We start from the raw sequence: 14,502 nt of genomic DNA, 5'->3' as shown, positions 1-14,502 counted from the left end.
CGCCATGGTACAAGGGCAGGAAAATCTACAATAACCTCCCAGAACAAATTAAAACTGAAGAAAATATGTATCCTTTAACGGAAAATTAAAATCTTATCTCATCCTCTTGTGCTTGTGTCCTTATTTCCTAGACGATTTTATAAAAATGTAGCTTTAGGTTTTATGTATTGATAAAAAAACAAAGAAATTTAGCATAAGGTATTATTAGTTAGTAAAGTATTTTTTTTACATTTTACATGTTTATATGTGAAAATCACATTCTTGTAAAGTTTGTATGACGAATAAACATTCTAGGTATAATGTGATAATACTGACTTCAGTATCCACACCCCCCCCACGGCCACCTTTAACTTCTCCACACTGCGCTGGCGATACCATTGAGTGAATAAAATCAATGGCACTACTTCTCATAATATATCTGAGAGTCTGGATACACACTATAAACTATCAGCTTTTTTCGAAGGTGCTACACAAGAAGTTTGTGTTTTGTCGTCTGCTCTAGGTGTCACTATTTTCTTACCCTCTTTCTTCTAGCTTACATAAACCGTATAATTTTATTTTAAATTAAATCATACCTAATATAACTTTTTATTGTATTGAAAATGCTTTGAACGGTGACATTTTGAAGCTTTGGTGTGTCTTTATTTAAATTGTAATGGCAAAACTACTGTCACTAGTTGGAAATGTTACCCATGGACTTTGTATTTCATATCACTTCAGTGTTTCAAGCTGTAGGACAATGGCAACAAATTCATCTCCTGGTCATGTTTTACTAGGTAAAATTGATTACAGTTCAATTTATTTTTTGTGGCTATTTTACAACGAAGCTAATTAATTCACCACTTAATCTTAAATTTATTTAAAATGTGCTAATAACCTACCATTTGAATGAAATTACCTAGCTTGTAAGGCTAACCATCAAAGTTAGCCTCATTAAAAATCTTCATTCTCAATAGGAAGCCCACAGCCAGTGTCATTAGAATCCACAGTTTTGGTTTCTTTGGTTTTGGTCTCACCGCCCTAGCCACTGAGGATACCTCTTCAGTAGGCCTATAAGGGTTAAATACGTCTGGCATCAACCTCCGACTGACGATATGGTTGACACCGATATGCCACTATGGATAATCTACCGTTTATTTTTAGAACCACATTCTCACAAGTCCCAAAAGGCTCTGTCAGTTTCAATAGATTGGACATCAGAACATGAGTACTGTAGCTGCTTTGTTGACACAATTTGAATATTTATTTAATTATTTATTTCAACGGATATCTCCATTTTACAGCATACAAAACAAAACAATAAACTCAGGATGACTTAAATTGATAATAACAATTTTTGTGCTTAATATTAGAAATAAAATGAACAATATATAATGATCTAACAACAAACAACAGTAACAATGCCAAACCTAGCCAAACAAAACAAAAACTGACAAAATAACAAAAGGTATACAAATAAATAATAATTTCAAACAACAACAATAAATAAAAAAATATGAAACAATAACAACAAACCTACCATCAACAATAACAAATGATAAAAATAAATATTCCCAATATGAAGGATAAAGAGTGCTACCTTCTTTATTTGTAGTAAAAATAGGAGAAGAGTACAATATAGGAAGAAAACAATCAATCCACAGGGAAATTTCCCGGTCCTGGTAACATAACTTTGCAAATTATGCGATTAACTGAGGTTCTTGCGCAGTCTAAATTGGCACAAAGTAGAAGCATTTTTATAAGTCTTTGGTCTGCTTGAAAATCTGTAGAACCTGTACAGTTTTGTCAAATAATAGGCTAACTCACACATGACATCAGGATGTAAACTGTGTGTACATAAACTTAGTTAAACTGACCAAATGCTTAACATGTTTTAAAGACCAACCCTGCAATAATTTTGAGTTAATTTACTATTACAATCAACACGACCAAGCACTGACTGTATTTTTAACTTTGCCTAATAATTTGTTTACGGAGTGTACTCAATAATTTATTTTTTAACTTTGTAGGAGGTGGTACAGGATTCATAGGAAGTGCATTTACTTATCTTTTAAAATCAAAAGGATATGAAGTAACGATTATATCCCGAGTACCTGGACCTCAAAGGTTAACATGGGTAAGTTTGTTTTCTCTCTTAACCTAATTTAAATTATCTCTATGAAATAATTGCTAACCCTCTATTAGACAGTGTGTTAGCAATTTATATTGCCATTGAGTAACAGGGGAGTTTACATAAAACTTATACAGTATTTAAATAAATGGCCAAATATAGATATAATTAGTAAACCCTGACACCTAACATAAAACCTAATGTGGTATGGCTTTACGTTGTGAGCATTTCTAACTGTAAAATCCTGCTTGTTTCTATTGAGCTGGTTACAAGTAAGGTAGGCTATAGTACTGAATGAGTAAATCAATATTTAGTGAATACTAGCTGTTACCCGGACAGGCTTCACCCCGTTTAAATTCATAAGTAACTAAATTAATTCATAAACAAAACAGAAGAGGTACAGTAATAGAAACAAATAATCACACCTGATTTTAAAAAGGTAGCCTAAATTGAAAGAATAACATACAAATAAGTACAGCTGAGGTATTTTTAACATTAGGTATATGGAAAGTTCCCTTTGGAAAGGAATTACGACCTTAAAGGGCAATTTATGAAATAATGGATAGTTTTGCGCAAGGTTTCTCGTCATGACGAACATTTTAAGTATATGGTATATGGTTTATGAGGGCGTGACTTGTAGTTTTCTTAAAAGTTCATGGTTACTTTGGGATTTATATGGATTGCAGTCTGGTGGCCAGTCTAATTAAATAAAAACCTGTGTGAAGGCCCAATGGAGATTTTACCTAGCCAGCCTAGATGCCACCATCTGCAATTGTAATCGAGCTAAATGAATTCAGGAGTTGACTTTGTATAACAGATGTTTAGTGTGTATCCGATTTTCCACTCTTTGGGAGTGACTTTGTAGAGACTAAATATTTACCCAGCTGATTAAAAGATGGTAGGCCTACGATATCAGATAAAAAAAAATAGATTAAGAACTAGGCCGAGGCCTAAAAGTCAATGCTAATGGATGAGTCTATTTTAATAAAACAACAATTGACCATGATAAGTCGGAGCCTAATGACCCAAAGTTTATTTCAACACCAAGAATCTCACATTGGATAAGAAATAACAGAGGCATGACGACAAAAACCAGCAACTTTATTAATATTGCTTAAGTCTGTACCTATTTTGTGTAAAATCTTCAACAAATAGATGTCAATCTTACTTATCTGTTCACTGCATCAAAAATCTTTATAATACCAAGAAGCCATAATATTCTGGGGAAAAATAACAACATCTCTTTTTTACCTCCAGGATTGATACATAAAAATACATAGGTACACTACCACTGTAACACTACAGGCTACCATGAACATGATATAGGTAGTGATAAAAACTGGATAAACGATGGCCAGTTAGGTAATTTAAACTAAACTATTTGAATTAAACAGTCAAATTGTTAGATTGATAATATTTATCACTCGATGATTTTCAGTTTGATATTCAGTCGAATGGTCTTCCACAAGGCGTAACCGCAGTTGTGAACCTTTCCGGCCAGAATATCTTGGATCCGCTGCAACGATGGACTCCAGGCTTCAAGCAGAACGTCTTCAACAGTAGAGTAAACACGACGCACAATCTGGCGCAGGCAATCGTCAAAGCGCAGACAAAACCTAAAGTGTTTGTTTGCATATCTGGTGTAGGTAAGTCTTCTCGAGAATCTGTAATGCAATAGATACAATAAAATACTTTACCTTTTTTTACTGAGAGCCAAGCTTGATTATGGAATTGCAAAACACAGCTGGTCAGCTTATCTTCTATCTATATATTAATAGGCAAGCATGTTTCTTTAAAACCTTTTTTCTCAGCTCATGTGCATCGCAGGAAAAATCTTCGCATACTGTTAGAAAGATATTTTTCCGTAGGTGTGCAGAATCCCTTTAAAAATTAAAATAGGCTCAGAAATAAGCACAAAAAATTAATTTGAAATTTGAAAAAAATTAACATGGGCTTTATGGGTTTCTATGCTGGTGACGAAATAACAACAAAATATAAACAGAAAATCAAAACAAATTGAAGAAACTCCAATCACATGTTTTATTTACAGTATGGGGTGAAAATACTGAAAATAGAGAAGTCTGTACATTACAAATCTTTGGTCGAGTTTCGACCACTGGACGACCTCTAGTTAAGTCTCATTGCAGGATCTCTTCCCTCATACAATCCCAGATCCTTTATAAACCATGAGATTTACTTTGTGCTTGTTCGATAACCCTAATTTTTTTTTAAATATACGTCGGTTAAATTTTTACATGATGAATCAAACGAGGAAGTACTTAAACTTTTTTAGAGAAAGCGGTCCAAACCCAAGTGTTGTGGATGTGCTGGGAAATTGAACACCTTCCGCATCGTCCAAGACGTACAAGGCACACAACCTTCCTTCTCGTTCTCTCCATAATATCACAAGATTCACAATAGATCTTTTTTGCTGGGCTACACATACAAACAATATGTAGAAGGCTGTTAATTGTCTTCTCACAGAAATTTCATAGAGGCTCTCAAAATTGACTCCTGGTTTTAACTCCATAGGAATTCTCAGTGGGCACTAACGAAGGGCATTACTTTCCTCATACAATTTTTACTTAAATACTAGAATCTCTGTGGCTACTTCATCATGTACGCTAATTGTGTAGTGACTGATCTTTATAAAAAATGAAGAGACTAACATGACACAAAGAATAGTTTTGTTCAAGGAAAGGCTCTAGGCCAGGATTTTGAATTGTAGAAAAAGGATGAGAGCAGCTGAGGGACGAAATATTGTGTGCACAGTGTATTTTCTACATGTTCTATGGCCTACCTACACTTTCAAGGTAAGCTAGCTGCTATCCTCTTTTTCTACAATTCAAAATGATACAAAGAATGTTTTAAGTATCTTCTCTCATTCTGATTCAGAAAGGTACACAATGTCTTACTCCATCCCTCCATTTCCAATAAGGTTCTGACTCCATTCCACCCTCATCATTTACCCATATTTGGTTTGAAACTTGCCCAGTTACGTCCCTTCGTCAATAGGTATATAATTGCTATTACTGAACTTTTACACTTAATCCTCATTATACACAAAACATAACATTGACTGACTAATCCCTTTCGATTTCTCACAGTAGTTTTGATGCAGGTATTTATAAGCCCGACGCTACTGTAGACTACGATGAAGACTCGACGCTTGGTCCTCCGTTTGACTTCTTGTCCGATTTGGCACAGAAGTGGGAAGAGGCTTCACTGATGCCTGACACTGATGTTAGAAGAGTCATTGTCAGATCAGGTATGTACAAAACTAGAATGTCTTGTGGATGAAACCCAAGCAAATATTGATCTATACTTCAGTGTCAAGTTTTATAAATATATATATCTTCCTCCTACCTGGTTACTCCTGTGTGTGGACAATTACTAAGTCTATTTATTTCTTTTCAAACTCGATAGATTCTCTTCCTTCAAATTCTCTCATTTCCCTTCTCTTCTCTTCACATTGCTGTTTGTCTCATTTAACCTTCTGCTTCTAAGTCTTCCTCTATCCTTCCTCTACTGCTATTGCATGAATATTCCTTGGAATGATTTCTCCTTTTTGTCCGAGCCATCTTTGTCTTGATGTTTCCACCCAAGAGACCGGAGGTGTCTTTCTCTTAATGCATCTAGCTCTATCCCAGCTGTTTAATCTTAAGCTCCTGTTAAAGTTTAAAAAGCACGTGCAACAATAAAAAGTTTGCACGAGTTTAACTCCTATTTCATAAATTTGAAATGAAAAATCCTCATTGCAATGCAATAGCCAAGAAATAAATATATATTAGTCCTTGTAATGTACCAGAGACTGATATTTAAGTCTGGGTTTTAGAGAGAGCTGGTCTCGAAAGTCCTCTGTTCAAATACCGCTAATCACCAATGGATTTCATCTATGTGATAATGCCACGATCCTCTTGACCTAACCTAAAGTAATGTGTAAACTGTTCAGAACTAGAGCCTACTTTAAAACCGTGAAACATGAAAAAACGGTTTATCGTTTTAGGTGTGGTTCTCGGCCGCAGTGGAGGGATGATACAACAGCTGTTTCTCCCGTTCTTCATGGGTGTGGGAGGGCCTGTAGCCAGCGGAACTCAGTACATGCCATGGATACATATTGAGGACATGTGCAATCTTCTACTCTTTGCCATAGAGAACGAAAAAGTCACAGGCGTCTTAAATGGTGTTGCACCTATGGTAAGTCTACTGAGATATTTGTTAGATGTAATTTTTGAACGCATTGAATACTGCCCTAATGATACAAGAGGTTTTTGTGAATAAACGTCATCAACGACCTATGAAGACAAAGTAAATTATTTCAATGTTATTTCAAAGCAATGTATTTATTTATGTAACAAATATTCCATTTTATCCAGACGATTGCTTTATGAATGAGGGATTCTTGTACATATAAGTCTTAACAATAGCTTTTCACTGTTTCTAAACAATAAGCCAAATGTATTGATTCTTTATCTAACCTAACAAGTATTCAACAGTGAATGTTTTTCAGATTGTCACCAATCAAGAGTTTACGACAGCCTTTGCCCAAGCGATGTGGAGGCCATCTTTAATTCCACTGCCGGAATTCATCGTCAACACAATGTTTGGTGAAGAACGAGCCAAGATCATGACTCAGGGACAGAAAGTAGTTCCGAAGAGAGTGTTGGATTACAAGTTCCAGTACAAGTACCCGGACATTATTAGTGCATGTACCCAAGTGGCTCGGTTATTTTACAAAACACCCTTTTAGCGATGATGAATTCTAGTCATAAGGTGCATTTTATAGCGATGTTTTGTAAATATATTATTATTGTGAAAAGTTTTGTTGTCTCTCATATTTTATCAGCCTTATCATTGTATGTTACTTAGTAATTGTTCGATGAAAAGTAAAATATTAAGAGCTCTGTCAGGATAGTTTTTTGGGGAAAGTAATGTAGCCTAGGGGTTTTTAAGGGACAAATTGTATCATAGTATATACATATAAAATTAGAGTTAGATTTTGTGTTTGACTATTAGCATTTTATAAGATGTTTTTTGGGAGATTCAAAGATCACATAACAGTAAACGAGTATATTGATATTTCGTCCTATTGTAGGCCTTCCTTCACATAGCCTATTGAATACAACAAAATTGGGTGAGAAAATTTGTCATAAAAACCATGCCAAGTGTAATAAGGATTCAATAGTTAAATTTTTAACTAAATAAACGGTTAGCATTCTAACACATAATTTCTCCCATAAGTTTGTCAACAACCTTTATCATGTGTAAGCGGTTAGTGTAAATATACGAAAATGGGATTTGTACAATTTTGTTCAGAATTTAAAGGACTACATACTAAATTTTTATCAAAATCGTTTGGGCCATTTTTGAGAAAATCTGATTTTTCTGTTATTTTATGAGAAAATAACATAATTTACAATAACTTTTGAACCATAATTTTTACAGAAATGGGATTTGTACCATTTTGTTCAGAATATAAAGGACTATAACATACTAAATTTTTATCAAAATTGTTCGAGCCAATTTTGGGAAAATCCGATTTTCCGTTATTTTATGGGAAATTAACATAATTTACAATAACTTTTTAACCGTAATTTTTACAGAAATGGGATTTGTACCATTTTGTTCAGAATATAAAGGACTATAACATACTAAATTTTTATCAAAATTGTTCAGGCCATTTTTTGGAAAATGCTATTTTTCCGTTATTTTATGGGGTTTTATGGGGAAATCCCCATTAAAAATAAAAATTTCTAAAAAAATGAAAAAAACTATCAAAATTGTAAGGACCATAACATACTATGTTAAATCAAAACCGGATTTTTGTCTAAAATCCTACTTTTTGTTATTTTATGGGAAAATAACATAATTTACCATAACTTTTGAACCATAATTTTTACAGAAATGGGATTTGTACCATTTTATCCAGAATTTTAAGGGCTACAACATACTAAATTTTTATCAAAATCGTTTTGGCCATTTTTGAGAAAATCCGATTTTTCCAGTTTTTTATGGGAAAATCCCCATTAAAAATCAAAATTTCAAAAAAATTAAAAAAAAAACGCCTGGAGATACCATGGATTAGAACCTACATACCAAATTTCATCGAAATCGGACCACAGGTGTAGTCTCTAGCTCTGTACACATCCAGACACACACACACACACACACAGACATCACTTCGAAAACCACCTTTTTGGGTCCAGGGGGACCCAAAACGAATATATCCACTCAAAATCGAAAATTTTGATGAAAACAATACTTTCTCCATATACTATGGTATAGGGGGAGAAAGTAAAAACTAACCTCAGGGTTCAAAACCAGTGTTTAGCCAAAACTAGGATCACCTGCCACTTATCCGGGTATTTTGTTCTTTTTTGGTATGAAAATGGTTCAGAGGCTGAAATTTGTGAAAATATTGATATTTTATTCAGGAGTTTTACTCGTGGGAAGATCTAAATCCAAGGCAAACAAGAAGCAACTGGAGAGTGATTGTTTTTCACATTGCTTCAGGCTAGACATAGGGGTTGCGGCATTATAAATTATATAATATCCATTGGAAATTTGGCAGGATTTGAACCCGGGACCTCAGGGACATAAGTCCCACAATCTAACCACTATACCAGCTCGCTCCCCTAGACAGATTCTGCAGTTTGGGTGAAGGTTGACAGGCCAAAGGAATCAATCAATCAAAAAGTTAAAGCTGACATGCATCTATTTTTGTAGCTTGGTCTGATGCTTTTGTACCAGACTGTGATCATGGGTGTTAGCGGAGTAATCGTAATTACTTTTTAAAACCTGATTAAATGATTATGAGTTGGCATTTTTTATGACAACATTTTCATTTCAGTTCCCTTCCATAACATCTAGTGTTATGTGTCCTAAAAGTTTGTTACTCATACACAAATTATCTGAACAATGAGTTTTAATGTTACCTCTAGTGACTAAAATATATTTGCATTTTATATGTTGCAACCATGTTATACATTGCATGATTTCTTATAAACAAAACAATTTGACTTAGGCTATTATGGCAAAAATATTTTTTTTGACTTTTGAAACAGCTGACAATACTCATGTACTTTTAATTGTTTTTGTTTTTCAATTTTAATTTTGAAAATTGCTTCAGCCAGAAAATAAGTTTTCTCTAAATTATTAAACTTATTTTATAGCAGAATTTATAAGCAAAACTCAATTCCCTACATTTAAAACTAAACATGCAAGTACCTTTACCTATATATTGAACAAAATATTAGATCATCTGATTGAATAATGTTTACTCTGTCTATTTACATCTGAAACAAAGAAATTTACATAATGTAAACAAAACTATCCATGTTCTAGTTTTATGCTGCACTGAAATTTTAGTCTGTATTTTACACTAAATGGCCAAGTATTTCTGCTCTTCTCGTTCTCCGCTCGTTCTGTTTGGCTCGTGTTTTTCCTTGAGCTTCCTTGAAGTGATGATGTTGTGAAAGCATGAATGTAAAGATTCCAAGCTGAGAGGTGAAATTGAGAGTGTAAGCCAACACTTTTCCAGTCATTTGATTGTACGTGTATCTCACCATGCTTTTGAATTGAGACTTGAAAATGAGAACATCTTTGACACTGTACGCCTGCGGTGTAGTGATGAGGAACATGATGAGTCTGAATTGGACAAACATGAATATCACTGTGGCCCAACATGCAAAAATAACTTCTGTTCTTGATGCCCACAAATCGTAAACATAACCCTTAATGTCTTCATTGAATCGAACGACTCTCAACAGTCTGAACAACATCAGGCAAAACAAAAGTCCTATTACGTCTCTAATTTCCCCTGTGAAGTTTAAGTACTCTGCGAGTGAGAAATAAACGTCTTTCCCTTGTTTGGAGAGTTTGTCTTTACCGTCGGACACTATCAGCAACCAGCGGAAATACACCAACGTACTCGACACGAATACCATCAGAATCAAAGCGTCACAAATGTTCCAAAAGTTACTTAAAAATCTTTTAAATCCCGTTATGTTTATGGAAAAACCAAACTGGAGAAAGAAGATGAGAAATGTCAAACCGAACAGTACTATCGGTTTTTGGAAGTTAGAAAACCTCGTCGAACTAAAAAAGTACTCGACCTTCACGCTGCCGACTGTAAGAATTTCTGTTACGATAGTAGTTAGTGTGAACACATCGTTATTGACATTGTACAATGTGAAGTCTACTATTAGTGCTCTCGTGTTCCCGTCAAACCAGTTAGTATCGTACAAGCTCGACAAACTGGCCTTAGTTTTGATGAGGTCTCGGTGCAAGGTGGCGACGTAACCACCGCTGTGGTACTCATACCCTGATGGTCCTTCAATGTAGTTTCCCCCCCACGAGGGTGCTGTGTACTCCCAAGGTGATGAATCAAACAATTCAACATCGTAGAGACTGTTGTTGCTCCACCCAGTCCCGTAGTCCCGTCGATCTTCTGTCTCCTCCGTCAGTGTCATGTGACATCCTCTAGATATGTTTTGCATTATCTCTGGTACTTTGCATTGGTTGCTCAGGTCATGCTTTACACGAATCTGTCTCAAGCGAGGGACTCCGATCAGACGAGAATTTCCACTCTTCAGCCACCCGGTCTCGTGAAATATCTCCTGTGACAGTGACATGTTATCTTTGTTGTACCATTTCTGGGTGTACAGCAGGGGAAAGATTTTGTCTGGCAGGCTATCCCAAATTTGAACGATATTATCCAAATCATAACGAAATACGATTTCGCATAAATTTTTTGTTCCGAATTCACGACAAAGAGCCTGCATGTTAACCAAGAAAAATAGTTTAATATTGAACAACTGGATTAGCCAAAGAATGACGAATAAGAATGTAAAGGAACTGATAATGTACATTGTCGCTAGTACATTAACAAACTTTTCATTTTCAGCCGCTAACCTTTTCAACTTGAAGTCTGACGGAAGACGATACATGTCGAGACTCCTTTGCCTGGTGAGATAATCTTTGTAAATTTTTGTTTTTTTTTGTTTAAGCCCGTATAAAATCCTCCTCAACTCGATGCTAAAAGTCATCAACTCGTAATAACGTGACTTGGCACAACTTAATAAAATCGATGTGATAAATATTTTGATCGGTAAAATAATCATGTTGGTTAGAATAATAGATGTAACTATGCTTACATACAGCAGAATGGTCTTGATTTCGTTATATTGTATACTGAGTGTAATGATGAAAAGACTGCATATAATCATTATTGTGACACACAGGAATAGGATTATTTTTAACCGCTTCTCTTTTATTTCAATGCCGATAAGAGCATTTCTTATACTTTGTAAAGGGAGAGCCTTTATTGTACCGATGTGATCAGTTACATACGTTTGGATGAATGAAACCCACTTAGGGGGTCTCTTGTAAAAGCTGATTTTTCGGTCTAAGTGATATATGTCACAGCAATATCTGTCTGTGTAAAAGTTGGGAGGACCGTCCGTTACTGAGTAACAGGTGTATAAGAGGTGCATCAAGACCAAGGAAACAACACATTCTGACAAACTCCCGATCATTCCGATGGTTACTGTGTCTCTGACTGTGTTGAAAACAGTGAAATCAATAGATTCGGGAGAAGGAGGGTAGTAAAGCAAAACACACACCAGTGTGTTGACGAGCAGCCCACAAACAACCACTGTCAGCCGCTCGGTTCTGGTCACTGGGCTGCGAGGGTGCTTCAGAAACACACTAGCCCAATAGTGAGCCTCCCTGAAGCCATACAGGACATTCTCGGACAATAATCTACTAAATTTGTTAGTTTCACTGTAAGTTGCGGATTCTTGAAATTTCGAAAGACAAAACTCTTGAGTATTCGTTCCAAACCACGATTCAACAAAGAAAAATTCATTTTCGTAAGTACACATATCAAAAACAAGTATCTTACTACAGTACCAGTTGGGCTTTCGGCCAGAGTGATCGGTCCACACTGAAATGTCTGTCAACGTTCCTAGATGACGAAGAGTGAACAGGAGGAACCAGTTTTCCGAGTTGCACTTGAATATCGGGCGATGAAGGGTATTCAAAATGTGATGCTTACTGAATCCTTTATCCCCGATCAGTTTGAATCCGATGTTGGATGTGGTTCCGGCTCCTATCCTTGCTCCTGTGAACACTCCGACGAGATAAGCGAAGGAATCTCCAGGATCGTTGTCTTCCAATACAACTATGTTAATCAACTGTCTGTCTCTTCTGTCCAATCTTCTTACCCAGAGGAGTAACATCAAATAGATGGCAACAATGATGACTAAAACAACGATTACCAGAGGGTACTTCTTTTCAGAAATGGAAAGAGGAAAATCGAAAAACGGGATGAACTGATGATTGGGTATGTGAACGTGTCCTCCAACAATCTCACTCGTGAATGGACAGTCACATATCAACAAATCTTCACTCGATTTTTGTCCCATGTAACACCGACTGGAAGTCCAAATATCATACCTCCAGATCCTGCAAGCAGTGCTAAACAGTGTAAAATTGTAATGAACCGTCTCATTTGCATTAACATTTTTCTCTGGAAGAATACCGATGTAGAAAAACTCTCCTTTTTCGTAATCATCCATCCTGAATTTGATGATGGATGAGTTTGTTGTGATCCGTTTTGACTCTGGTCCAGTCATATATTCAAAATCTGGTCTCAAGCCTTGTAGAATACCAATCCTCAACCCAGTGTCATTCTGTATGTATGTAAAATTAATAAATGTCAAAGAATTTGCTTCAGATCCAATTTTGTGAGTTGCAATTTTTTGATCGTTTATTTCAGACCCATCTAGGCTATTTGGTTGCGTAACTTTACCAGAAATATTGAATTGCTTGAGATCGTGGATTTTCAACTCAAAGGGTATTTTTTTATCGGGAAAATAACTTTCAATAGTTTCATCAATGCTTTCTGAAAGATAAATAATTTTTACATCGGTATTTATTTTGTAGCCATTGCTCCACCAAAACGGGTTGATTTGAAAAGAAATGATATTCATATGTGCTTTAGGGGATGGTGAAAAAGTCAAAATTGAAGTATTGCCTCTGAATATTTTATTAAGTTCAAAGTCTCTGTTTGTCAATAGCTTAACTTTAAAATTGATGTGATCTGACTCCATATTAAAATCATTAATTGCGTAAGCCTGATGTATTACAATTGAATCAAGTATATCTTGTAGCGTTAAAATAACGTTATTTATGCTTTTCTTCAGATTATTCCTGTTGTTGGAATCAAGCAAATTATAGTTTTCTTTGCTCTCTAAGATAAAATTTGAGTATTGAAGTAAAGAATCAGTTAAATTGTATATCCTCTCACTTGTTGTCAAACAAGAAGCTCTACTTGAGAAAGTTACAGTTTTTTCGACAATTGATGATATAGTCCACATCAAATTAGTTATCAAATAAAGACTTTCACTTGTGAAGTGGCTAATAGGCTTTGTGTTACGTATAACTTGGACAAAATTAGATAAAACATTGTTAAGCATTATAGCCTCCGAAATAGAAGTAACTGATTCTGAATTCAACTTATTGAGCATTGCATGGATTTGATTGAATTTAAATCGTGTGGAAAAAGATTTTGAGCTTGATAACAGGTCACAGAAAGCAGATATTAAATTTATACGAAAAATACCATCACCTTCATGATAGAATACACCTTGATGACCGAATATCAAGTCCATTTGATGTTCAAACTCTAACTCGGATTCAACAACCTTTATACTACCTGAATCTTCTAGCTGAGATTTTACTTCTATATTATTTAAGGAGGTCCCAAACAGGTTTGTAACACTCACCAAGAGTCTATCCCTTGTGAATAACACATTTTTCATAACTCCAGTATGGCTAAATCCTAAATGTCTACCATTTTTGTCCCCTTTGTCCTTATTATAAAACTCAACCATCCCCGAAGTCACATCGTGAGCATCGTTATTGCGAGTGCAGGAGATACTGTAAAACTTAAATCCTTCAGTATCATTTTTGTCGAGACTCGTTGTGCATAGAATATTCGTAGGCAGTGAACTTGTAAATATCTTGATGGTCGCTTGTTGTAATGCAGAACCATTGAATATCCAGTTCACTGTAAACAAGTAAGAGGTATTCGGTTTCAAGTAGCCTCTTTTAATTCTCAACTCTGTTTCTTTGGTCGCAGTGTCATCAGATTTAGCTTCCGTCGGAACTAAATTTGGCTTGTGGTCGAGCTCAGCCTGATAAAGCCATTCCAATTTTGTTTCAAGTTTCGGCAAAGTTTCAATTATCGATTCGTTGTATTTTGCTTCCAGATGTAATATTTCTTGTGGATTGGTTCTGAATACACGGCCACCACAGTTCAACAAACAACTAATTCCAATGTTAACCCCAGGAATATCCGTAATATAAAGCATTTGTGACTCGATTTG

The 14,502-nt window shown here is 35.4% G+C and overlaps 2 protein-coding genes across 2 annotated transcripts; one reads left to right on the top strand and one right to left on the bottom strand.

The window, feature by feature from the left end:
* The first annotated feature begins 504 nt into the window (after positions 1 to 504).
* On the top strand, positions 505 to 6,929 carry LOC129003085 (epimerase family protein SDR39U1-like). Its single transcript, XM_054431309.1, has 6 exons — positions 505 to 776; positions 2,010 to 2,116; positions 3,549 to 3,756; positions 5,232 to 5,378; positions 6,117 to 6,307; positions 6,621 to 6,929. The coding sequence occupies exons 1-6, from the start codon at positions 656 to 658 to the stop codon at positions 6,858 to 6,860; spliced, it is 1,014 nt and encodes a 337-aa protein (XP_054287284.1). The 5' UTR covers positions 505 to 655; the 3' UTR covers positions 6,861 to 6,929.
* A 2,520-nt stretch (positions 6,930 to 9,449) lies between these two features.
* Positions 9,450 to 10,743, bottom strand: LOC129002229 (polycystic kidney disease 2-like 2 protein). Its single transcript, XM_054429880.1, has one exon. It carries the CDS (start codon positions 10,741 to 10,743, stop codon positions 9,487 to 9,489), a length of 1,257 nt encoding a protein of 418 aa, XP_054285855.1. The 3' UTR covers positions 9,450 to 9,486.
* Positions 10,744 to 14,502: the final 3,759 nt, after the last annotated feature.

This window comes from Macrosteles quadrilineatus, unplaced genomic scaffold (genome assembly GCF_028750875.1).
Source record: "Macrosteles quadrilineatus isolate MER2022 unplaced genomic scaffold, UCM_ALF_1.0 Scaffold_9__3_contigs__length_116548681, whole genome shotgun sequence".
Classification (NCBI taxonomy): Eukaryota; Metazoa; Arthropoda; class Insecta; order Hemiptera; family Cicadellidae; genus Macrosteles; species Macrosteles quadrilineatus.
Note: the sequence above shows the minus strand (reverse complement) of the source record. Positions and strands in the feature narration are given on the sequence as shown.

What these genes read in the sequence shown, in the direction of transcription:
- LOC129002229 (XM_054429880.1), bottom strand. Translation starts at nt 10,743, where the DNA reads ATGTCACTGTCACAGGAGATATTTCACGAGACCGGGTGGCTGAAGAGT.
- LOC129003085 (XM_054431309.1), top strand. Translation starts at nt 656, where the DNA reads ATGGCAAAACTACTGTCACTAGTTGGAAATGTTACCCATGGACTTTGT. An exon ending in TGTTTGCATATCTGGTGTAG is followed by an intron (nt 3,757 to 5,231) that starts GTAAGTCTTCTC and finishes GTTTTGATGCAG; the next exon opens with GTATTTATAAGCCCGACGCT. An exon ending in TAAATGGTGTTGCACCTATG is followed by an intron (nt 6,308 to 6,620) that starts GTAAGTCTACTG and finishes AATGTTTTTCAG; the next exon opens with ATTGTCACCAATCAAGAGTT.